This window comes from Apodemus sylvaticus, chromosome 21, assembly GCF_947179515.1.
Source record: "Apodemus sylvaticus chromosome 21, mApoSyl1.1, whole genome shotgun sequence".
Lineage (NCBI taxonomy): Eukaryota > Metazoa > Chordata > Mammalia > Rodentia > Muridae > Apodemus > Apodemus sylvaticus.
Window position 1 is genome coordinate 9,625,732 of NC_067492.1, and position 25,073 is coordinate 9,650,804.

Sequence of the window (25,073 nt, forward strand, 5' to 3'; positions counted from 1 at the left end):
GTGTGGGTGCTGGGGATTGAACTCAGGCCCTTTGGGAGAGCAGCGAGTACTTTTGACCACAGAGCTATCTCCCCACTCTCTTTTAACATATTTTACAATTATGAGCTGTTTGTCTGCCTGTGTGTCTGTATACCACATGTGTACCTGGTGCCTGCAGAGGCCAGAAGAGGGTGTCAAAACCCCTTGAACTGGAGTTACATGCAAATAGTTGTTAGTCACTTAGGTGGGTGCAGAGAATCGAACCTGGGTCCTGTGGGAAAACAGCCAAGTGCTCTTAATTGCCAAGTCATCTCTCCAGTCCCTAAAATGATTTTTAAAATTATATTTATCTCCTTTTAGGTAGGTGTGTGTGTGTGCATGTGCGTGCACATGCGTGCATTTTGCCATGGAGGTCAACTTGAAGGCAACTTGAAAGAGTCTATTTTCTCCTCTGTGTGGCTCCCAGGCTTGAACTCAGGTAGTCAGATTTAGTATGAACCTTCTTTACTCACCGAGCCCTATCAATGGGCCGTTATTTGATTTTTGACGGAAGATCTTACTCTATAGTCCTGGCTGTCCTGGAACTTACTCTGTGGATTCAGCTGAGCTGAAATGTGGGTCACTCTTCCTGCCTTTTTCTGGGGTCCTGTGGTTACAGGTGCAGACCACCACACCCAGCCAGAGTGCTTCCTGTGTTGTGATATTCTACAGATCCCAACTGGGGTCAAGGATCACAACACAGCACCTCTGGTATGTAGTTGTTTTATTGGTGTTTTCCTTAGCACAGACAGGATTTGTACTCAGAATCAAGGTTCCCTGGCAAAGAAACCTTTTTACATGCTCATGCCGGTAGAGGGCACCCTCAGCAAGTAGCAGAAGGAACAGTTGCTTGCCCTGGGGAGTTAATTCATTTACCCACTTTGGTGATTGACACTGTGGTGCCAGGAATGTAGAGCTAGAAGATGTAAAGTTGTAGGTAGTACTTTATAGGTAGTAAATAATATATTCCTTCCTTCCTTCCTTCCTTCCTTCCTTCCTTCCTTCCTTCCTTCCTTCCTTCCTTCCTTCCTTTTTTGCTTCCTTTCCTTTGTTTTTGAGGCAGGCAGGATTTTGTTATGTAGGCCTAGCTAGCCTGGAACTCACAACTTAACCTCGGCTAGCCTACAACTCAGAGATCAGTCCGCCTTCTCTGTCTTGGGATTAAAGGCCTGCATAGCCATGCTTGGGTCTTTGGTAGTAATTTCATATGAACAAACAATATATTCACATGGTTTAAAAACAAAACGCAGGCCAGGTGTGGTGGCGCAAGTCTTTAATCCCAGTACTTGGGAGGCAGAGGCAGGCAGTTTTCTTGAGTTCGAGGCCAGCCTGGTCTAGAAAGTGAGCTCCAAGACATCCAGGACTACACAGAGAAACCCTGTCTTGAAAAAAAAAAAAAAACCAAATAACCAAATAAAACCAACTAATCAAGCAAGCAAACAACAGGGCCAGGAGAGATGGCCCAGTGGTTAAAGCACTTGCTGCTTTTCAACAGGACCCAAGTTCAGATCTCAGGACCTAGGCCAGGCAGCTCACAGTCCCCAGCACTTCAGTTTCCCGGCATCTAATGCCCTTCCCTGGGATCTCTTCATGTTTCTAAGGGTCGTCTGAAGGCCTAGCCTGGTGGCATACACCTGTGATCCCAGCATTTGGGAGGCAAAGGCCAGAGAATCAGGAGTTCAGGGTTATCCTCTGCTATGTAGTAAATTGAGAGCCAGCTGGGGTTACAGGAGACTCTATCTCAAAACCAAAACCAAACCAAACAAAAACAAAAACAAAATACACACACACACACACACACACACACAGACACACACAGATACTCAAGAACAGAAGGGGAAATGATTTAATCAGAAAAGTGCTTGCCAGGGAAGCATGGGGTCCTGATTTGACCCCGTGAACTCACATTTAAAAAATCAAAAGCCACAGAGTGGCTCTGCTTATAAACCCTGTGCTGGTGCTGGGGAGGTTAGAGAACAGTTGTGGCCCTGGGGTTGAATGGCCTGCCAGAGTTGGTAAGCTCCAGGCCAGGGCGAGAGACCCTGACTGAAAAGACAAGGTAGAAGGCATCTGAGACCATCTGCTTCACATAGTCATAAGGAAGGAACACACACAGACACACAGGCACTGTCATTGGACCGGTCACACATTTGACTGGTCTTTGTGATTTGAGTAGTTGATAGTTTTTTTTTTGTTTGTTTGTTTTTTTTTTGTTTTTGTTTTTTGGATTTGGTTTTTGGAGACAGGGTTTCTCTGTGTAGCCCTGGCTGTCCTGGAACTCACTCTGTAGACCAGGCTGGCCTTGAACTCAGAAATTCACCTCCCTCTGCTTCCCAGAGTGAGGCATTACAGAGTGGGATTACAGGCGTGTGCCACCACCGCCCGTCGAGTAGTCGATAGTTTTTATGAATTTGCTTTTTACATTTTGAGGAAGGTCGTACTTTTTCTTGGCAGCTCGGCCCCTACCCTGTGTGTGTGTGTGTATGTGTGTGTGTGTGTGTGTGTGGTTTGTATTGAGATAATTTCATATAGCCCAGGCTGGCTTCAATTGTCTATGCATCTGAGGATGACCCTGAATTTCTTGGTTCTCTTGCAGACATCTCCCAAATATTAGGATAGCAAGTATCTATCACTATGATTTTTATTTATTTGAGTGTGTGTGTGTGTGTTTGTATTGGACGCATGTGCAGATGCCTACAGAGGTTAGAGGAGGACATCAGATTCCCCTGGAGCTGTAATTACAGACATGGGTACTGAGAAAGAATCTAAAGTCCTCTGGAAGAGGATTAACCATCTCTCCTACTCTGAGTCGGGGTCTTATTTTATAGCCCAGGCTGGTCTGGAAATCAGTATGTAGGCTGGTTGTCAATGTATAATCCTTCTTTCCTCCTGAGTTCTGATCTGTCTGGTGTGAGCTATTGTGTCCGGACTAATAAAAAAAAATTTTTTTAAAATTTTTTTAGATGAGGTGTTGAGAGAGAGAACCTGGGACCTCGCAGATGCTGGCTCTGGGTCACACCTTCAGGCTAAGGGTTCTTCTATCCCCTGTACATGTTCCGAACTTTTCAGTTTCTATGATCTGTTTTAGTTAATAGCAAACCAACAGCGACCTGTTTTGATGCCCGCCGTGTGGCATATGTACATCATTTCAGTTAAGGCTGAAGGCACCCGATGAGGCCGGGGCATGTTTTTCTTACCATGGGGAGAGAGTGCTGTACTCTTGGAAAGGTTTCAGGGCTTGCCCTATGGCTTGGGGCTGAGAATTAAAAGCAATTTTAGAGCTGGGCCTCCAGGGGCCAGCCTTTCATCGGCTGGTAGGACAGATAGTAGAAGAGTAGTGAATGAATGACCCAGTAAGGTAGTTAAGGATGCCGCCCTCCCCAGCACCCCACGGGACTGCAGACAGCCAGGCTACAAAGTCAACAGTGATTCCCAGATGGCACCTTTCCAAATCCAAAGAGCAAATACTGGGTTAGGGGGCTAGCCTTGGCCAGCCCGGCTCATCTGAGTGCTGACTTAAGTTATCCTTCTGGAGACGGGGGAGGGGTGGAGAGCTCTGAAGCCCAGCTCACTGGTGGAGGGGACGAGGGAGGAAGAGAGAATAAGGAGATTCGAGAGAAGATGGAGGGGACGAAGAAGAGGAGAAGGAGGGAGGCCTTAGGGAGGAAGGATAGAGATGAGAAGGAGAACAAGGTAGAGGCTGAGAGAAGAGGGCAACCGCTTAAGAGGAGGAGAGGAATGGAGGAAAGGAGAGAGGGAAGGAGGAAGGAGAGCGAGATCGGAGAACACAGAAGGCGGTGGAAGAAGAGAGGGGCTGGGGCCCACGGAGTAGGGAGGGAAGACGAGGGAGGAAGGAAAGACAAGGAGGAAGCGCCCCCTCCTCCAGCCCTCTGCGGTGTTGCGCAATCCACATGGGCTGGGATTGGCTGCCGGGTGTGCGAGACGCTCCGCCCCCACACCTAGTGACCAATGGGAGAGGAGGGGCGTGGCCTTCATGGGAGTGGAGTCGCGGCGCGCGCTCTGGCTCTGCAGTAACCGCGGGCCCCTCTCCGAGGACCTTAGCTTGCTCTTCTGAGCGGCCGCCCCCACCCTCCCTGCTCACTCTCGGAGCCCGATCGACCCTCGCAGCGGATCAGGGACTCGTTCACTGGTTCCGGCAGTGTCCTCGCGGCGGCCATGGCCACGAAGATCGACAAGGAGGCGTGTCGCGCGGCGTACAACTTAGTGCGGGACGACGGCTCGGCGGTCATCTGGTGAGCAACGCGCCGCGGGGCCGGGGATGCCAGTGGTGACCTGCTTCGTGCCGCTCGCCGCCGCCGCTCACCTATGTTTCTTTTCTTCCTCCAACCCAAAGGGTGACTTTCAGATACGACGGCTCCACCATTGTCCCCGGAGATCAGGGAGCGGATTACCAGCACTTCATCCAGCAGTGCACAGGTAGGGCGACCCGAGACCTTTTGAAAGACGGTGGGCACCCTGGGCAGCGAGGTGCTGGCAAGCAGCAATAGATCTGGGCTGGGTTTCTGTTTGTTTGTTTGTTTTGTTTTTGTCTTTGTGGTTTTGGAGATAGGGGCTCACTATATATCCAGAATGATCTCCAACTGGCCATCCTCCTGCCGCAACCTTCTAGTACTGGTATGATGGGCGTGCACAACCATGCAAAGTTCTCATCTGAGCTTTCCAAAGTCCCCAGTGTATCCGTCCCCCACCCTGCCCCCAACCCCTGTGGATCACTCGATCAAGTGACCCATGGAGATTCCTCCCCTGGCAGTGTCAGACAGCTTCTTCCGCTCCCTGTGGTTCACTGGGTTTCCAGGTCAGAACCGACAGTTCAAACTCCACCCTCTCTGATTGGTTAGTGAACAATAAACGCCGAAGCCCTTGGGGGCTGCAAGCTAAAGGCAGAACCCGGGGCCCCACCCTCCCTTCTCCTTCCTTCTTTGTCCGTATCTGCTTCTGTACAAGCCTTTAATTTTGAAGAGGACAGAGACACGGACCAAGAGTGGATACCCGATGCTGCTATATGAGGCCTGGATACAGTGAAGCTGACTTGTGAGGTCCCAGCGCCAGTTTCCTTTGGAGTGAATGGTCACTGGCTGGGGTGGGTCATGGGGGGATAGCTCTGGGAGCCAAGAGTGCTCCGTGGTTTGGTGTGGAGGCATCATGCAGATGTGTGACTTACTAAAAGCATCCAACAGAACCCTAAGGTTTGTGTGTGTTCAGTTTCCCTGGGATGTGTGGACCGTGAAAGAACACAGGGCCTGAATGGCCACAGCCCCCAGCCATTCACAGCTTATTACAGTTGGTAATGAGATCTCTAAAGGAGCTGGTGTGCAGAGCAGCTCAGCATATTCTGGAAACAGAGGCAGGGGGATGGAGAGTTGGGGGCCAGCCTGAGCTCCCGGGCCTAGTGTCTCATATTGTCTTTAGCTTTGGAACTAATGTCAAACAAAAGCAGGCCACTTAGAAGCTAGGGTGTGGACTCCTAGGCTTGGCTGTGGGTTAGAATCCCTTGGGGCTGCTTTCCAGCTGGGTGGGTTGGGGCCTGGTCCCTGTAGGGGTCACAGTTCCTCACCTGATCTCTCTTAGTGCTTCTGTGATTGATTGATCCCAAGTGTGTATAAGTGTTCAGGACAGTGTGGTCAGAGTCACTGGTGACAAACAGACCAAAAAAAAAAAAAAAAAATCAGGCCAGGGTCATGTGACTTCTTTTCTTACCTGCTTTCTTTTTCCTTTTCCTCTTTTCTTTCTTTTTTAACCCAGTACTGGGTACAGGACATAGGGCACTGAATATGCTGGCCACATGCTCTACCTCTGAGGTTCATCTCAGCCTTTTTAAAAATTAAACCATTTTATTTTGAGACAAGTTCACGCTCTTGCGATCTTCCTGCTTCTGTTTCCTGGTTTGTACCACCCAACTCTTTAATTGTTTTCTGGCCTCAAACTTGGCTGTGTAGCTAAGTCTGGCTGGAAACTCCTGATCCTCCTGCCTCTGCCTCCAAAATGCTAGGATTATAGGCTTGCATCACCTTCCCCAGCGGCATAACTTTCTTAACTGAATCATCTTTTGTATTTAGTTCTTTTCAGAGGGCATTCACATTGCGCTGTGGTGGTACTACGATGAGTGTGAGATTGTGTGTTCATGTGTAAGTGTTCTCCCGGCTAAAATGTCTCCTGGGAGCTGCTGCTAGACTCCATATTCGTTGCTTTTGTAAATAATTCACTTAAAACAACATCGGCGTAAAGTGCAATGCTGCGGAGTCAGTGTGCAGGCATTGACTCCAGAGCAGGATCCCGGCTGCTCTGACTGCAGCAAACGCTTCCAGCTTCCAACGTGGGACAAATGCAGGCTCAACTTTCCCGAAGTTGGCGCACCCTCAGCAGGATGGGCCCCAGAATCTCTGGGGCTGGCTGGGTGCTGCAGGTCCGCTCCCCTCCTCACCGGGAGCCCATCCCCAGCCGCTGTGACTCCTTTTCCCACTAAGCTGGAGAAGGTGAGAGCCAAGCATCCGGCTGGTAGATTCCTCCCTGATGCTCCTGCTGCCGCACATCCGGCCTGGGTGCTGCTTGGGGGACACTTCCTTCCTCTGGTGGGCCGTGGTTTTCTGCTCAGATCTCCCACGGCTAACCCTCTACAGGGATGGGATGGCAATCGTCTGGCGAATGAGCTAAACCCCCACCCCACCCCCGCGCCCCCGCCCCTGCTCTGCAGGCTGCTTGTTGGTCCTTGTGAATGGACCGTGGGAAGGAGGCTGCAGCTGCAGTCTCTCTTTCCAGCCATCTGGTCTGCTCTCCGTCCCTCCCCTGCTGAGGCCTTCTGAGCCAGTGACCCCACCCTCAACATTCCTATTTGTAATCTTACCTACCACTGTACCTGACCTGGGCGTCAGCCATGCTTCTGGTGGGTGGAGTGGGTTGGCTCGTACTGAAGATTGCAAACCAGGGCCCAGAGAGGTTAAGTGACTTACCCGACACCTAGGAGGAAGAGAGCTAGGACTAGACTCTGGGACCCATTGCTCTTGGCCCCAAGGAAGTGGTTTAGGGTCTTGTTCTTTGTGGGATGGTTTGCAAATTAGAAGATTTGCTTACTGTGATGTAGGGAGAGCCCTCATTCCCTGTCAGCTGTCTTGGCAGGTCCCAGAAGAAAGGTTTTTTTCCCCTTATTTCCAAGCACCTCAGAGATGTGTAGAGAGTCCCACCCTGCCTTTCCTGTGGAAATATTTCTTCTCAGTAGTCACAAAATTAATAACAGAATGACTATATAGATATTAGTTAACCAAGTTACTTTTCATTCCTGTAGCTGCTTTTCATCCTGAGACTCTCAGTAGGTGCTTAACCCAGCACACAGTGGGTCTGCCTGCATCCAGCCTGCGATGGCCTCCAGTGGCACTAACCTTAACCTGGGTCTGTTTGCAGGAGCTGCTTAGTCCATGGGGAGAGGTGGTTGCCATGGTGCTGAGGGGTGCAGGCTGTGCCAGTGTTCTGAGTTCAGATTCATGTTCCCAAAGCAGGCAAGCTGCCCATCTGTTGACCCTTCTGCCGCAGTGCAAACAGCAGGCGTGCATGCTTAGGGCAAAGTTAAGTTCTTCAAATGTCCCTGAGTTGGGCTAACATTTTATTTGGGGATTGAGATCCTGTGGAAGCAGGGTACATGCTGAGAGTGGCAGAAAGGCAAGGGCTGGGTGACCTTGGGCAAAGCACCTGAGATGGGGGGACTACAGGGACCCCAGAGAGCCACGCGGAGTCAGGCAGCCTCAGTGCTCAGCCCACAGAGGTTGAGGGACTATTTTCCAATCAGAGACTCCAGTTGTGTATGCACATGTATGTGTGGGAGCATGTGTGTGTGCATGTATTGTGGGAGCATTTATGTGTGCATGTATGTGTGGGAGCATGTGTATATCCATATATGTGTGGGAGCATATATATTCACATGCATGTGTGGGATCATGTGTGTGCATGTATGTGTACATTCACATGTATGTGTGTGTGCATGTATGTGTGGGAGTATGTGTATACCCATGTATGTGTGGGAGCATCTATGTGTGGGAGCATGTGTATGCACACCCATGTGTGTGGAGTGCAGAGATCAGTGTTGATGTTTCTTGATGACTCTTTGCTTTGTTTTAAAGTGTGTGTGTGTGTGTGTGGTGTGTTTTCCCATTCATGCACATGCCATGGTGCACATGTGGGGATCAGTGGACAGTTTGTGGGAGTCAGTTCTCTCCTCCATCGGGGTCCCAGGGATCAAATACAAGTAGTCAATCTTGGGAACAGGCACTGTTCTCCGCTGGGCCATTTTGCCGAGCCTTTTTGAGACAGGGTCTTGTACTGAACCTGGAGCTTGCCTCAGGACGACCAGTGCACACCAGGGCTTACTAGCCCGCAACCATACCCAGCTTTTATGAGAATGCTGGCAATCCAGATGGAGGTCCTCAAGCTTGTGCCACCTCTTTATCAACTGGGCCACCCAACCGCAGGTGGTCCTTCTAGGATAGTCGGAGACTCTGTACAAAGAGGAGGTGAGAACCATCCAGAAATGTGTCCACCATTCAGGAATGTATCCACCCTTTCAATGTTCTGCCTTAGTCATATTCATTCATTCTGTGCACTGGTGGCTACTTTGTAGACTTACTCTGAGAACCGAGGGGATATGTCACAGCAAAGACTTCCTATGCCCAGCAGATGTTCCATGGTCTCCCAGGAGGATTGGCCAGGTGACAGGGACCTCATCTTTGTCTGTATTCTTGAGCCATTTCTCTATATGTATTTTTGTGCTCTAAAGTAGGACCATCCCATGGCTATTGGGCCACCCACCTTCCTTTCTGGGGCTGAGTCTTTACTACCTTTTGTTTTGTTTCTTTTTCTTGTGGCGCCTTTAAAGGGGCTATAAAAATACTCTGTTAACTGCAACTTTGTCTAACCAGGTCCTCTGCTGATGGACCCAAAGTCTTTGCTGGAAGCAGTTTTCTTTTGGAAAGAGCCCAGGCTTCCGGGAATGCATCCAGTGTTCTGGTGTAGATTTTAGAGCCTGAGGGGGACGATCCAATCTTTGCCCTAACTGAAGTCCGGCTATGCTGTGTGACCTTGGGTAGGTCTGCCAGAGTCTCTGTTTCTGCGTGTGTGAGGTGAGGGTGTTTGTGGATGATAAAATGACAGGATACAGAAACACTGCCTGGCATAAAGTAGATTCTCAGTGCATGTGCAGGGCCACCATAGCTGCCTTGGGAGGCACCTGACTCAGGCAGGCTGAGTAAACTGGATGTGTGGGGTGGTCCCTGGAGAAGGGCATGCCGGGAGACTGTTAGCAATGATTGGTTGCCAGAGGTGCTGGGTGAATGTGATACTCCCATGATGCTCTCTGGTCAGCACACAGCAGAATAGCCTGAGGCCATGTTTGGGACATTGATCTGTATTCCATCCTTTGTGAGGGTTGGGGGTTAATGGCTCTCAGATGGCACATGATCCAGACTTGGCTAATCCAAGCGAACCATCCCATCACGATGTTTAGCCCAAGGTTAGAGCCTCACGTGCTCCCTTAAGGCTGATCTGGCTTGCTTCGGGGACGGGGACTTTGGACAGGGCTGTTGGGAAAGAGTCCTTTAATCTGTCTCTGGGATTAAACCCAGAGAGAATGAAGGCTTGGAGTCACAGGACCCTTCTGCCTCTGACAGAACCTGCGGCGCTCAGGCAAAGGTCAGGGTTGGAGGCCAGCTGGCAAGGCTTGCACCCTTGACCCAGCCATGCTTGAAGCTGTCGCTCTAGATTGCCGACTTCCCTGAACCATTTGATTTCTTTTTCATTCCTTCTGAGACAGGCTCTTGAAACTGTAGCCCAGGTTGGCCTGGAACTCACTGTGGAGCTCAGGCTGCCTTTGCAGTTTGAGATAATTCCCCGAGTGCCATGATTAAGGTCTGTCTGAGCACCATACCTGGTGGATTATTTATTTATCTTCAAGGGAGTTAAGTAGCTTGAATTTGGTCTCCACCGATGTTTCCCCTACACTCTGTTGCTGAGTACATTGGCTTGTGTCGTCCTTTGGATTTGTAGCTTGAAGGTTTTTCCTTGCCTTTGGATTTGTGGTCATCTTTTTTTCCAGGTGTAGGCCGGCAGGTGTCTATCTTTCTCATGAGTAGCCAGTGCCCCTTCTTTAGAACAGCGTCTTTAATCTCCACCCTCAGGAGCACAGGCAGCCTTGGCAGCCTTCCCTTTGAGTTTTCTGGGTGTTATAACTCCCCCGGCCCCACCACTCACAGACACACACAAACACACACAGTCTCACACACACAAACACACACAGTCTCTCTCACACACACACACACACAAACACATACAGTCACACCAGCCTCTCCCTTTTTGAAATTTTTTGTTTTTTCTCTTTAAGATTGACTGTTGAGTCCTGGGTGACCTGGAATTTGCTATATAGACCAGGCTGGCCTTAAAGTCATAGCAACCCACCTGCCTTTGTCTGCTGGGATTAAAGGCTTGAGCTGCCACCATGCCCAGCCTCTTTATCTTTTTTTCTTTCTTTCTATTTAACTTACCTCTTCTGTTCTTTTCAGAGACTTTGGTTTTCAGAAAACCTCCCTGCTCCTCCTTCTATACTGCCCCTGCCCCCTACTGCCTCTATTCCCTTGCCCCCTCCCTCTCTCCCCATGCCCCCCCACCTTCTTCCGCCTTGCCCCTCCCCCAATCCCCTCCCCCACTGCCCCTCCCTCCACTCTACCCCTCCCTCCACTCTACCCCTCCCTCACTTCCCCCTCCCCCCCTCTTGCTGGGCCTTCTTCACTGCTCTCTCTTCCTTCTGCCCTTCTTCCTTTCCTGACTGAAAGGCCTCAGGGCTCTGCCCTTCCTGCTGGCCTTGTCTCTCATTTACTAAATCTACTGAATAAGGCCTTTGGGCTGACTTGGGCCCTGTTCTTGACCCCATGACCCGGTCTTCTGGCCAGAGGTGATTGTCTGAGTTCACTTGGGGATCCCCACCCCCAACTACTAACAGTATTTTTATGGCTTTTGTCCAGAAGGCCCCTGTGCTGGGAATGACCAGGACTGCCCCCTGCTGCCCCACCCCCCTCAGATTTTGTGGCCAGTCTTCCTTCATTTTGCTTTCTAGGGAGACTTCTACAGTAGTTAAGGCCCAGGGTAAATGTCCCCTCTATTCAGATGTCACCCTTGTCCTCATGGAATTGGCCAGTCACATGTATAACATGTACATGTGTGTGGGTGAGAGAGAGAGAGAGAGAGAGAGAGAGAGAGAGATGCTATGACAAGGTCCTGAAGAGATTTTATGGTTTTGGTAATGTTCATGGTAGCTAGGGCCTATCACACCTCCCCCCACCCCCATGAGGATGTTGTTCCTTTGCCTGGCCCGAGTCGCGGCTTGGCTTCCGTGTAAGTGCTGACGCTCCAGCCTTCTGTTTGCACTTCAAGAAGGAAATCCATGCCGCCTGGCCTCCAGTCTGAGCTCTATTCTCCATGAGCTGTGTGATCATGTCAAGTCACCTAGCTTCTCTGAGCCCCATTGTGCCTGCTGGGAGAGCTGGTCCCTGCTCAAGAGCTCCACTGTGCCCGTTGGCAGGGCTAGCCTCTGCTCAGGAGCCCCACTGTGCCCGTTGGCAGGGCTAGCCCCTGTTCTAAACCAGCAGGCTGAGCTGCCTTCTGTCCACGCGGCCTGTTTTCTTCTGGGTACTGTTTTAGCTTAGCTTAAGCTGACCCTGGGCCTGGGCCTGGGTGCAGGCCAGGGGCTTGGGGGTGGGGGTAGACCCAGGAAGCAGGAATGAGGGTGTGGGTTGGGTGAGGCAGGAGGGCGGAGAATCGGTAAAGGGAACTCATGCCAGCTGGTGAGGCTGTAGGGAACAGGATGCCATTTTGCCGGGATCCTTCAAGATCTGCTAGGAATCTGGAGCACAGGACTGACAGTTTGTGTTCCCACTTCTTTGTTTGAGAGGTGTCTCCAGACTTCAGGGCTGCATCTCTGAAAAGTCAAGCAGTCAAAGATTTCATGAATAGGTCATAAGCAGGGACCAGGTGGTTTGGGGGCCAGCACTCCTCAGAGCCTGTGGCGATACCCAAAGCCACGCCCACACATGCCGCTTTCTCCTGCTAGGATCTGAGCCTGCCTTAGAGCTACCACGCTATACTGAGAGCACTTGGGAGTGCATAAACACAACCTGCTATTATCTAGGTGGTCCCCAGCCGTGCCGAAGGCTGAGCCTGCACAGGAAGTCCCTCTGTCCCCTCTGAAGCAGTAACTCCGTAATCAGTGCAGAGCAAATGGCCCCTGTCAATAGCTCTGACCACATGGCTGCTTTGGCCCCGTGCCAGGCGTCTTCCTGCAATCCTGTGTCCCAGAGTGCCTCTCCTACAGACTTGTGTGTACTTCTCAGAGGTGGCCAGAGACGCCCCAGAGCATCCGTCCCCAGAGGCCTGTTTCCGAGAGCGGATTTTTATATTGCCTTTTAATATTTATGTTGTGGATGCACTTCGGAATTGACTTGCAGTAGATCTGGTGTGGGGGAGGGGCGGCGCTGAGGTTTGAACCCAGGGACCCTTGCATGCAGGGACATGCTACCCTGGAGGAGCCGCAGCCTCAACTGTCTTCTTCCTCTTTTCATTTTGACATAGAGTCTTGCCAAGTTACCCAGGATGGATTTGATTCCTCCCGCCTCACTCTCCCTAGTAACTGGATTGACAGGCCTGCCCTAGTGGGTCCTGATCTTTCTTTTTTCCTATTATCGAGGCAGGGTCTGGGCAGCCCTGGCTGGCCTGGGACTCACGGTCCTTGTGCCGTGTGCCAGGCTCTGGTGTCTCCAGCTCTGCTGGTCTCTCATCTGTCCGCATGTGCTTACTGACGTTTGATTCTGTCGTTTCTACTCGTCCTTGCTATTAATGACCAGTTGATAGTATTAATAAGAACAGTGGTCAGCGGTGCCCTTCCTGTGCCCCTGTCTTTTGTCATCTTCGGTCCCCTTCAAAGCCACCAGTGTCTGTGTAGTCTTTTCTCACGATGACAGCTCCTGGTCCTCACTTTCCTACCTTCCTATTTCTCCACGGAGGAATTGTAGTGGCGTTTAGGCGAGCGTCACGGGGCCCATCCCTCATTCACATCTCCAAGTTACATCTACAAGTCACTGCCACAGGTTCCAGGGCTCAGAAACATTGATGTCAGACCGACAAGAAACTAAAGAAAAGAAAATTTAAATTGTAAAGAAAGAGGGTATTCCGACACCCTCCCCCCCTCGCCCAAGGTGACAAAGGGCAGTGATGGCATGTATGGGAGGGTCCGGATCAAGCAGCCAGGCCGTGATGGGGTGATGGGGTCCCCCAGTCTGCATACATTTAAGATTTCCCTATGGTCTTCTTGTCATCGTGGGTTCCCAGGGTTCTGTGTGTCCAGAGACCTTGTCTTGGGGACTGGCTGCTCTGTGGTGTTAGATGAGCACTTAGCACCCAGCACCTCACCTTCCTGCCTGTTGCTCTGCTGCAGGTCTCTGTTTGCTCCCTGGTTGCCATGGTTACCACCAGTGTTCTTGTCTTCACCATCTCACCAGCTCCTTCCTTCCCTTTTTTTTTTCCTTGCATAATCTGTCTGTGTAGCACAGGCTGGCCTTAAGGCTGCAATCCTCCTGCCTCAGCCACCAGAGTGCTGTGATGGCCAGGTTATAAGCTGTTACACTAAGCTTGTCCAGCCACTTTCCAAACTTGCTAGGTGTCGGGCCAATCCAAGGGCTTTGTTTTTGTCCCCTGAGTCCTCTGAGGACAGCAGACTGGGTTACTCTCTGGAGAATGAGAGGGGACTTCAGCCAGCGCCTCCTGTGTGATCTTGCTCAGTGAGACCTAGGGCGGAAGCATGGCCCCCACTTCACAGCTCCATCCAGGCCAGCAGCTGCGTGTGGATGCGTTCTCCTCTCCTTGCCCTTTGGTTAAAGGTCATTGTGCAAGTGCTGTCAGCTGCTACGTGTCCTCTGAGCTTTCTCTGCATCTCCTGCTTGATCTCAGGGGGTGTAAGTCACACTGACTGTACCCAGGGGGAATGGCACCTCCCACAGTGCGGAGCAGCTGACATGGAGGACTGAAAGCTCCCGAGACCACAGAGGTGACTGTTTAAGGCTCTTTCTGAGAGTGTGCCATGTGCCAGGCACCATCTGGGCACTAGGACTGATAGGAACAAGATGTAGTCTTCCAGGCTGCGTCTGTGGCCCCGATGGTAGAGCGCCTGAATAGCTCTGAGGAAAGCCTGGTTCAGTCCTCGTTGTTGTACAGATTGGACTTAGTGGGGCAGGTTGTAAACTGATCAAACAATCGCTTGGGAGGTAGAGGAAGGAGAATTAGGAGATCAAGGTCATCCTTGACAGAGTGGTTCTGAAGCCACCTCTGGGCCAACTTATCCTTAAAGACTCGGATCCAAAGGGATCTCATCCGTGAAGCCTTCCTTCACAGCCTCTAGAAAAAGCTAACCTCCTTCCTTCTTTGATGTTCTAGTCACACCTGAGTAACAGCTGTTTGGGTGTTTGGTGTCATTGTGCTCATAGTTAAAGGGTAAGGATGTCCTGAATCACAAGGTGACTGTGTGCTTGTCTGGTGGGTGACTGACTTAGCAGACCTGTGAAGAGCAAATCAGTGCTTGTGGGGCTGCTAGTGATCCAGCAGTCACACCCCACCACAGGGGTGTGACTGGCCTGAGGGTGTCTGGTCTGGTGCTGTTTCAACAGATCATCGATGGAGATAACTGATGAGCGGGACACCTGTGCTGTGTTGGGGACAGGGACGCCTGGGGCTCTCTGGGTAATTTGGATCTCCCGGGTCTGGCTCCAGAGCCTGCCAAAATCATCTTCTATTTACTCTACTGCATTTTCTCATGTTCTTTGTCTAAGAAAGCTGGGTGGTTGGTTTGGAGCTCAGCTGGAATGGCTTGGGCTGCTTCTAGGAGTAGGGGGTGGGGCAGGGAGGTAGGCTAGCACATTATGTGCAATGTGATCACAGATGCAAAACTGCACACAGATGCCCGTGTGCTGAGATCACCCTGGAGATTCAGCCTCCCAGCCCCTGAGGAAATAAGCCAGTGTGGCTGTAGTCTTCAGTTCTGGGCTTGCGGGCTTTCTTTATGTAGTTCAAAATTATTGCTGTTCTTAGTCTATGATTCTGGGGTTGGATTTAGGGCTCTGCTCATCCTTAGGCATGATTCTGAGCTGCAAACATCCCACCTCTAGTTTTACTTTTTACTTCTAGTAAATCTTATTAGGTCGACCAGATGGACCTCAGCCTTGCCATCCTCCTGTCCCTGCAGTAGCTAGGGATGTAGAATAATTTCCTAGCATGCACACAGTAAACCAGGTAGGTGCATTTCGTATTCCTGGGACTCAGGAGGTAGAGACAGGAGGATCAGAAGTTCAGGATCATCTTAGGCTACATATGAGTTTGAAGCTAATATGAAACCCTGTGTTAAGAAACCCTGTGTTAAGATGTTTGGGACAAGAGGGTGCTGGTACATTTGTTTTGCCCAGGATAGCCAGGGACTGTGTAATGAACAGAGGCCATTTGTTACCTAACCTTCTTCTTGCAATTTCAAATCAGCCCGAGGCTCCTACCTTTTGGTCTCATTCATCCATCCATCCATCCATCCATCCATCCATCCTTCCATCCATCCTTCCATCCATCCATTCATTTTCTTGTGCTAGGGATGGAGTCCACAGAATATAGCGAGGGCCAAGGGAGGAGAGGGTGTGGCACCAGTAATACAGCTGCTATCGTGAATGTGCCAGCCTCCTTCTGTCTTGGCAGGAGAGCCTCATCCCCTCTGAGGCCCTCTGCCTGGTCCTACAGGAGCCAGGATGCAATGACAGCCTCCAGCTGCCTCTGGGCTTTGACAGGATGTCAGAGTGTTTTTTCTGCTTCCTCTCAGCTTCCTGGAGATGCAGCCCCCCACCCCCACCTTCAGCCTATAACCCCTTCCCTCCAGCCTCTCTTCCCCCTCCAGCCCTCCCCTCCAGCCTATAGCCTCTCCTCTCCAGCCTGTCCCACCCCCACTCCTCAGTCTGCAGCCCTCCCCTCCAGCCTGAACACCCCCCACAGCCCACCCCTCCAGCTTGAGCACCCCCCATAGCCCTCCCCTACAGCCTGCAGCCCCCCACATTCCTCCCTCCCAGTCTATAGCCCCCCCCCTGTCCTCCAACCCGTCCTGTCCATGTTGTCCCTATGTTCCTCCCGCTCCCCGCCTGCAACCCCCTCCCCTTGGGAAGATGGCTGCTTAGCTCTTTGGTGTGGGAGTGTTTCCCCTTTCAGAGCTTTGTTTGCACAACGTCTCTGAAGCTGTGAGGAAGGTCAGGAGCTGTGTGAGCTGATCCTGGGCTCTGGGCCTGTGCCCTGCTTTTCCTTTCTCCTTTTGTCGTACTCTGAAGTTCAGCTTTAGGGCAGAAATAGAAAAAAAATCATTCTCTTTTTTCCTACTTTCTGCTGGCCCACGGTTTATTTATACATTGCCTGTGGTGTCTCTGGCACAGGGACACGAGAACTGGACAGATGGGCGAAATGCTTAAAAGATTTGTTTTGCGGTAGGTCACGTCTGCAATGACAACACTTTGAAAGCTGAGGCAGGAGCATTGATTGTTGCATACTTGAGGCCAGTGTGGGCTATGTTGTGAGTTCCAGGCTGGCCCTGGATAAAGAGTGAGCCTTTGATCAGAACATGTTCAGAGCCCCTTCCGTCAGCGACTTTATTTTTGCTCATTCAAGTTTCTGCTTATTCTGCATGCAGCGTGTGGTGTGTGTGATAAGGAAGTCACTGAGAGCTCACTGAGTGTGAGCTACGTGGCCGTTCTTTGGTCCCTGGGCCTGCCCTGAAGATTCCTTCCATCAGTGTGGATGCAATGTTGGGGGACACCGTAGTGGGAGGAGAAGGCGAAGGGAGAGGAGGAGGGAAAGGGGAGGGGGGAGGGATGAGCCTCAACTTAAGGGTCCACTGCTGTTTCAAATTTGGGTGGGAAAGGGCAGGGGAACCGCTCACTTGGTCAGCATGGCAGGGACTCTATGCTGGTATTTCTTTGGGGCACAGGGAAGGCACAGAACTGTGTTAACCTTCAGCGTGGGCCTGGCCTCAGCTTACCCTTGGTGATGCCCAAATGGATCTGTAATATGTGCCCCAGTCCTTGGGATGAGGCTTCCTGAAGACGATGATGACAATGATGGCGATGACTACGACATGTTAGGTGTGCAGCGAGTTAGACAAGCACGTCTGGATGCCTGCTCAGGGCCTCCTTTTCTGCTGTGACTTTTGAGGCGTTTGGGGGAGGAGGGTGAGTCTGAGGGATAGCCTTGTCACCTTGATGGTTATGTAGAAAAGGGGGACCAGACCCTTCTGGAAGCTTGGCCTGCTCACTTCCTTAAAGCGTAGTGCGTGGGGCAGGAGGAAGGGGTGGGGTGGGGCAGGAGGAAGGGGTGGGGCTGCACTTGGAGGACTTCCACTTTTCTGTGCTGGAGCCCTCTTGTGCCATCCCTTGTCCCCACTAGCTGCATGTCTTATCCCCACCCTGGGATCCCTATGTCCCCACCGTGCCTTATTCTTTCTGTGGTAGCCTTCAAGCATTGGCTCATTCTTCTCCTCACCCCAAGGCTTGCCCAAGCTCTGCCCCTGAGCCGCCTCCTGGAGTTTCCAGCCGAGCAGAGCGCAAGTCCTTTGGGGGTCGTGTGTGTTGAAAGGCAAACGAGGACTGTGCACTTATTGAGAAGTAGACTTCAGCAAGAAAGCAACTTCTTTTGAGTACACTGTCACTCTCTTCAGACACCCCCGAAGAGGGCATCAGACCCCATTACAGATGGGTGTGAGCCACCACGTGGTTGCTGGGAATTGAACTCAGGACCTCTGTAAGAGCAGTCAGTGCTCTTAACCGCTGAGCCGTGTCTCCAGCCCCCAAGAAAGCAGCTTCTAATTCACTGGATCTCAACCCCATAGGTCAGGACTCTTTTGTGGGTCAAATGACCCTTTCACAGCGGTGGCCTAAGACCATTGAAACCCAGATACTTACATTACAGTTCATAACAGCAAAATTACAGTTATAAAGTAGCAAGAACAATAATTTTATGGTTGGGGGCCACCACAGCATGAGGGGGATCAGGCAGCCTTAGTAAGTTTGGGAAGCACTGTTCTAGTTCCTTGCTGCCCAAGTCCCACTGGGGACAGGGTATCACTGAAGCAGATGGCAGCAGGCCCAGGTGCCGGGCCTCTGACGAGTTCTCCACCTTAGCATGTGTGTGCATGTATATACATGTGCATACATGGAGAAGTCCCCTCTGCTTCTCAGCCACTCCTGCGCTCCTGTTCTGCTGAGAAGAGGGCGGCTTAGGGTGTGTGCTTGGACTGCTCTGTGCCCTCATTTTTGAAGAAAGCAGCGGGAATAGACTTCCTGAAAGGGCCGTCTGCTCTCCGTGCTGTCAAGATGGCCGTGACAGCCTCCGCCTTGATGCAGTGGTAAAAACGCTGCCCAGGCCTTGTGTCCACCCTCAGCTGACATCCTGTCCAGGCAGGCCTCCAGGGTCCAGCATTTGTTAAGTGCCATCAGTCGGGAGCTCTGAAAATGTGTCTGTCAGCAGTCTTCTTGAGCAAACTGCTGTTAGTTAGATAAGCACCCAGCCAGTCACCCCACACGCGGCTTGCCTGCCTCCCTCCCCCATGGTTGTTTAAATGAAGTCACCATGAGGTTCTGGAAGGTTCCCAAGGCCTTTAGGGTGTGTGTGTGTGTGTGTGTGTGTGTGTGTGTGTGACTTGCTCCCTGAGCACCAGCTAGTCCTTAGGATACAAATTTTACTGGGTGACTGCTAGAGACTCTTCAGAGTAAATCTAGGGGCTGACAAGATGGCTCAGTGGGTAAAGGTGATTGCCACGCAAGTATGATGACCTACGTTCAGTCCCCAGAACCTACATAAAGGTAGAAAAAGGGAATTGACTCCATTTAGCTAGCCTCTGGCCTCCGCATCACCACACACACTCAAAATAAGAAACACGACTAAAACAATTTAAAAGGGCCATGTTCTCTTATGTTTAACCCAAACCATATCCGAATACACACTCAAACATTTCAGTGCCGGCTGGAGAGGATGGTGCTGTCTGAGGCGAGTGTCTGAAATGGGTGAGGGGCAGACTTTGAGAGAGCCATCTTTTGAAAGTCCCTTGTGGTACAGGAGAGCTGACGCCTCTGGCTGGCTTTGCACTTGGCTGGATGAAGGGTGAGGTCAGGGGCTCCAGCCACTGTCCCACACAAAGCCTTTGGCAAGGACCCACAGCTGCTGGGCCCAAGACTCCAGGCTGACACAGCAGAACTGGGAAGTCGTTGCTGTGGAAACGGACACTGGTGGTGTTTTGTGAAGGCTGGTAGGGAAGGGCCTGGGATGGGTTCCTGCCTCCCCTGCAGGTCAAGGATGAAATTCTGTCATGCGTGTCAGTGCTGGTCATTGGACACAGTGCATAAAACACTGCCCACAGCCACACCCCACTCGTGCTGGGAAATCCTCTCAGCTGCTGGGGTGACCCCTGCTGCGCATCTGCGCTAGCTACAAGGCCCATGTCCACAAAACCTAAAAACCTTCATCTTCAAGAGTTCACGGTGTACCCAGGCCACATAGCAGCGCCCTGGCAGCCCTGAGCCATGGCAGTATTTTCAGATAGAAGTTTCTATCTGGTGGGCCACCAAGGCCTATGGCTTGAATGTCTCCTCTTCATGGATGATGACAGAAGTGTGGCGCTACCGGTTTTTGGAAGCCCTGGGGAGGCAGAGACAGAAGGATTTTTGGGCTTTACTGACTGGCTAGCCTAGCATACTTGGTGGGTTTCAGGCCAGTGAGAGAGAGAGAGAGAGAGAGAGAGAGAGAGAGAGAGACTTTATCAAGAAGCAAAGCAGAAATCTGAAGCGCAGGGCCCAAGGTTGTCAAATGACCGCTACGCACATGCATGCACACCTTTACACACACACAGGTGAGCCCTGAGAACACAGTGACCTACTCCATCCCCATAGAGCACATGTGACAATCATGTCATGTCACTATCCAGATCAGCGATCTCAGCGAATCCAGAGACAGAGGCAGGTTACTGGTTGCTGGGGGCCGAGTGAGCCTGGAAGCATCTGCTCTTGAGTCTGGGTTTCCTTTTTGGATGATGAGAATGTTCTAGAATTAGGCTATGGTGATAGTTGCACAGTTGTGTCCTTTAAAATGATGTGTGCGCACATGCCCAAGCGTGCTTTTTTACCAGTGACATTTCTGTAAGTTCCCAACTGTCATAACATTTGGATTTTGAAGAAAAGAATTTTAAAATGTAGAATATCTCTAAAATACCATTGTGAGAGTACAAACCGATTGGGCTGGCGAGAGAGCTCAGCGGGGAAGGGGGCTTGCCACCAGGCCCAACAACCTGAGTTCACTCCCTGATACTAACATGGTGAAAAAGGAGAACAGACTTTGCAAAATTGTCCTCTGACTTCTGAACATGTAACATGGCTTTCACGGACATCACACCCCTACCGGCCACCGAGTGGATAGGTGGTTCTGCCGCCGGGGACAGCTGAAAGTATGTAGGGTTGGCTCGTCAGAACTTAGGGATGCTCTGGTGTCTAGTGGCGGAGACCAGAAGTATTGTACAGCACCCTGTAATTCATAGGACTCTGGGGACACACTTGTGTCCGCCTTCTTTCTGGGCATAACTGTGGCTCATGGCCTCTGCCAGGGACATGGTGTCGGGGAGTCCTTACTGAGAGTGGCGTTCTCTCTGTCTTGGTCACAGATGATGTTCGGCTCTTTGCCTTCGTGCGCTTTACCACCGGCGATGCCATGAGCAAAAGATCCAAGTTCGCCCTCATCACGTGGATCGGAGAGGACGTGAGCGGCCTGCAGCGTGCCAAGACAGGGACGGACAAGACGCTGGTGAAGGAGGTGGTCCAGGTAATGCGCTCTGCTGCATGTCACCAAGGGTCGACATTCCGTCGAGGTTGGGGGTGGGGGTGGGGCGCTGGGGGACGGACTCTGGAGAATCCTAACATTGTTCAGGGTGCCCACCAGGGCCAGAGCTCTGCCGTTGTGACAGTTACGCCACAGGACATAGCAGTTGGCACATGAGCTCTGCACGGCCAGCAGCTCACAGACAAGGTGACCAGAATGGAGACTGCTCCCTGTCCCATTGTAGCTGGGTCCCAGCAGTGGCCACTGGGAACCTAGGGGAGAGGCTGGGACCTTTCCCAGTTCCTGTGGTAGGGACACCTGATGATTGACAGTGGGGGTGTATTGTCAAAGTTTGGTGACATGAGTGTGACAGCAGTGATACCCACAGCACCACAGACAGTGAGGTGGTTTGTTTGCGGGTTTGGGTGAGGGGGCTTCCTCAAGAAAGGAAAATCTGAATTCATTACAGTAAAGCAAAGTGAGCGAGCAGGAGTTCCCCAAGTCTAGAAGCCAGAGAGCCCTTCCCTTTGGCTTATCCAAACTGCTGTTCCAGTGACCAGAGTAGGTGTGGTCAGCCCTTCTGTCTGGCTGTTGCCCAGGGGCTAGTGACATGGTCAAAGCAAAAAGATGGGGCAGGAGAGACGGCTCAGTGGTTAGGAACATCGGCTGCATTCCCAGAGAGCCCTGCGTGCTTCCCGGCACCCACGTGGCAGTTCGCACCCCTCCGCAGCTCCAGGGGATCTGATGCCCTCTTCTGGACCCCACGGTGAGCACTGCATATGTGTGGTACACAGACAGACATGTGTATGCATAAAATAAAACAAAAACAAAAGCACCTTGGCTCTCTGGCTGCCTTTAATTTTTTTTTTTTTTTTTAATTTAAACAAGGTGTCTGTCTTAGTTGGGATTCCCATGGCTGTGACCAAACAGCAAGTCAGGGAGGAAAGGGTTTATCAGCTAATGCTTCCATGGCAACATTTATCACTGCCTGAAATCAGGACAAAAGCTCAAACAAGGCAGGAGCGGATGCAGAGGCCGCGGAGGGGTGCTGCTTACTGGCTTGCTCCCTATGGCTTGCTCAGCCTGCTTTCACATAGAACCCAGAACTACCAACCCAGGAACGGCCCCACCCACAATGGCTGGACTCTTCCCCATTGATCACTAGTTAAGTAAATGCTCTCCAGGTTTGTCTGCAGCCTGGTCTTATTAGGGGCATTTTCTCTGTTAAGGCTCCCTCATCTCTGATGACTCTAGCTCGTGTCAAGCTGTCATAAAACGAGCCAGGGGACAGGGTCTCTCTGTTGTGTAGCTGTGGCTTCTTCCTGGAACACGCAAAGATCCCCCTGTCTCTGCCTCCTGAGTTCTAGGGTGGAAGGTGGAGGCTGGCCACACCCAGCTTCTTTTTCCTTTGAGTTCAGAGGGTCAAGCTGAGCTCCTTTCCCAAACACATTACAGCCTGAGTTGCTCACATGTCCTGTCTGGTGGCCTCCATAGACAGCCTAGCAGGGGTTCCAGAGCCTACAAGCACTGTAGTTAGATTTAGTGGATTTAAAGTAGGTCTCGTGTGCATGTGTAGAGTGTGTGTGTGTGTGTGTGTGTGTGCAAGTGTGAGTGTGTGTGCTTGTGTGTGTGTGCATATGTAGTGTGTGTGTCCTTGTGTGTGTGCATGTGTGTGTGCATGTGTGAGTGTGTGTGTGTGCATGTGTAGTGTGTGCATGTGTAGTGTGTGTGTGCATGTGTAGAGTGTGTGTGCATGTGCACGCGTGCATCACTGAGAACATGAGGATAACATTATAAAGTCATTTCTCTCCTTCCATCTTTCTTTGGCTTCCAGGGACAAGTTCAAGTCACCAGGCTTGCACCACCAGCACCTTTACCCACAGAGCCACTGGCTGTCCCCCTATTATCTTACTCTATTTTAATTTTGTTGAGATAGAGTCTCTGTAGCCCAGCCTGACCTTAAACTTAGGGTGACTCTCCTGCCTCTGGTTTTGGAGCGCTGACAAGTGAGCCCACCACACATAGCTACACTGTTCATCTACTTGTTTAGGACATGCTTGTGATTTTGCAGAGCTGAGGCTCCAACCCAGAGCTTCGTGTGTGCACTCTGCTGCTGAGCTACAGTCCCCTGCAGGGGTTTTCTGTGAGCCTAGCACTGACTGCGGTGACCAGGTAGACCCATGAGTGGGGGTGACTCAGAGACTGGGTTCTCCGGTGCAGCCTTTGTGGTGGTAATACTAGTTCCTGGCTGTGGATTTGCAGACTCAGAGAAGTTGAATTGGCCAGCTCTCTACAGCGCAGGGTGAGGGCAACAGGGATTCATGGCTGGATCCATGTTCCAGTCGACTTCCTGTCTTCTCCTGGTTCTGTTTCTCTCTGGATTTAGCCACCCTCTGCCCAACAGAAGGAATCTCCAGGCTTTGGTGATCTATCAAAGTCAGGACCCCAGAAGAGAGAGGCCTGCTATCTCTGTGGTAGTCCAGTTCCATAAAAGGCCCCTGACCGCCATCTTGGGGCAGGAGTGGGTGTTAAGATTTGCAGCTACAGTTTCAGAGACCTGCTGGGAGGTGAGGTTTGCTGAGGGTCACTCAGATGAGGAGCTGGGATTCCTGGGCAGGTGGGGGTACATGCCTGTAGCATGAGTGTGGAGGCATGAGGATTGGGGATTGAGGCCAGCCTGGAACCGGAAGTCAGAAAGTTCACTGAAGGGTCTGCGTTCAGATGAAGGGTCTGCGTTCAGAGCTGAGTTCTGTCGTGACTGGGAAAACCAGACCGATGCCCCCTTCTCTACCAACCACAGGGCTGCGGGAAGCTGAGTGGTTGGAGGGACTCTGCCCTGAGTTGGGGAATGTGCTGAGCTGACAGCTCTCTTGGCTGAGGTTGCCCTGCCACACGGTTGTCTGCTGGTGCCCGGGAGGGCACACCCGCTCTTTGTTCTGATGCCTCTGCAGGCTTGTGAGGACAATGTGGTGGCCAGCGGGGGAGACTTCCCGGTGCCGTGGCAAGCTGCCTTGCGTCAGAGCGGATCAGGCAGGCCTTGCAAAATGATGCTCCAACTTGCATGCTCTTTTTTTGTTTGTTTGTTTTAATTTGTATTCATTTATCATTGAGTTTAAAATATTACGTACATATGCACAGTTTGTGTGTGTGTGTGGGGGGGTGTTGCATGTGGAGGTCAGAGAACAATGTAATGGGGTCTTGTTCCTTTCTGGGGTTTGGGATCGAAATCCAGTTACGGGTGGCAGTGAGCTCCTTCCCCTGCTGAGCCATCTTACTTGCCCAAGGGAGACAGTTTTGAAGATGGGGTTTCATCTGGGGAGCCTGGGAAAGCTTTAAGATGGGGAGGGGTTAGGGTTAGTTGCTCAGGGAGGGGCCCCACATAAACCAAGCTGCTTCAGTCAGCTGGCCATGTTGTGGCTAGCTGTGGCTTGTTGTCCCCCACCAGACTGCAGACCCACTCGCATCCCACGGCCAGCCTGCCTGCCTGGGTGTGATGCTTTCGAGGTACCTAGCAGCCAGGCCCAGCACAGAAGTGTGGAACACCCCTGCTGCGCCGGACTGAAGGTGTGAGGCCTCCACATGGTGGCCCAGGCACCCCGGGCATGTGCTCTGGGGGGGTCTTGCCCACCCCTTTTATGGCACCTCTCTATTCTTCTGTCTTCTGGTTATTTGTCTATCCAGTCCCTTTCAGGGCGGACCTCCATGGCGTGTGGCCCCTGGTCACAGCAGCCAGGCACTGTTTGGTGAGTGCCCACCACAGGCGTGAGTCTAATGCTCATCATGGTGCCCACCACAGGTGTGAGTCTAATGCTCATCATGGTGCCCACCACAGGTGTGAGTAATGCTCATCACGCGCACTCTTTCTCATGTAGACCTCAGCCTGCCTTGGTCAGGAGCTCACACAGCTCATCATGTCTCTGGTCTCTCACCCTCCTCCTCCTGGGTCTCTGTTTCCTCATCTGACCTCTGAAGCAGGGGAATAATAAATAAGATACCACATAGGGTGAGTGTGCATATATATATATATTCTGTCACTGTCTTCAGACACACCAGAATAGAGTATCAGTCCCATTACAGATGGCTGTGAGCCACCGTGTGGTTGCTGGGATTTGAACTCAAGACCTTGGGAAGAGCAG

General features: G+C 51.6%; 1 protein-coding gene across 1 annotated transcript in view; it reads left to right on the forward strand.

Moving 5' to 3' along the window:
• Nucleotides 1-4,037: 4,037 nt before the first annotated feature.
• Cotl1 (coactosin like F-actin binding protein 1) overlaps nucleotides 4,038-25,073 on the forward strand; it is a 29,946-nt gene continuing 8,910 nt past the window's right edge. Inside the window, exons 1-3 of the mRNA XM_052167362.1 lie at nucleotides 4,038-4,271; nucleotides 4,373-4,455; nucleotides 20,783-20,940. Of these exons, the coding sequence (XP_052023322.1) occupies nucleotides 4,195-4,271; nucleotides 4,373-4,455; nucleotides 20,783-20,940 (318 nt within the window). The 5' untranslated portion in view covers nucleotides 4,038-4,194. The remainder of the gene's footprint in view (nucleotides 4,272-4,372; nucleotides 4,456-20,782; nucleotides 20,941-25,073) is intronic.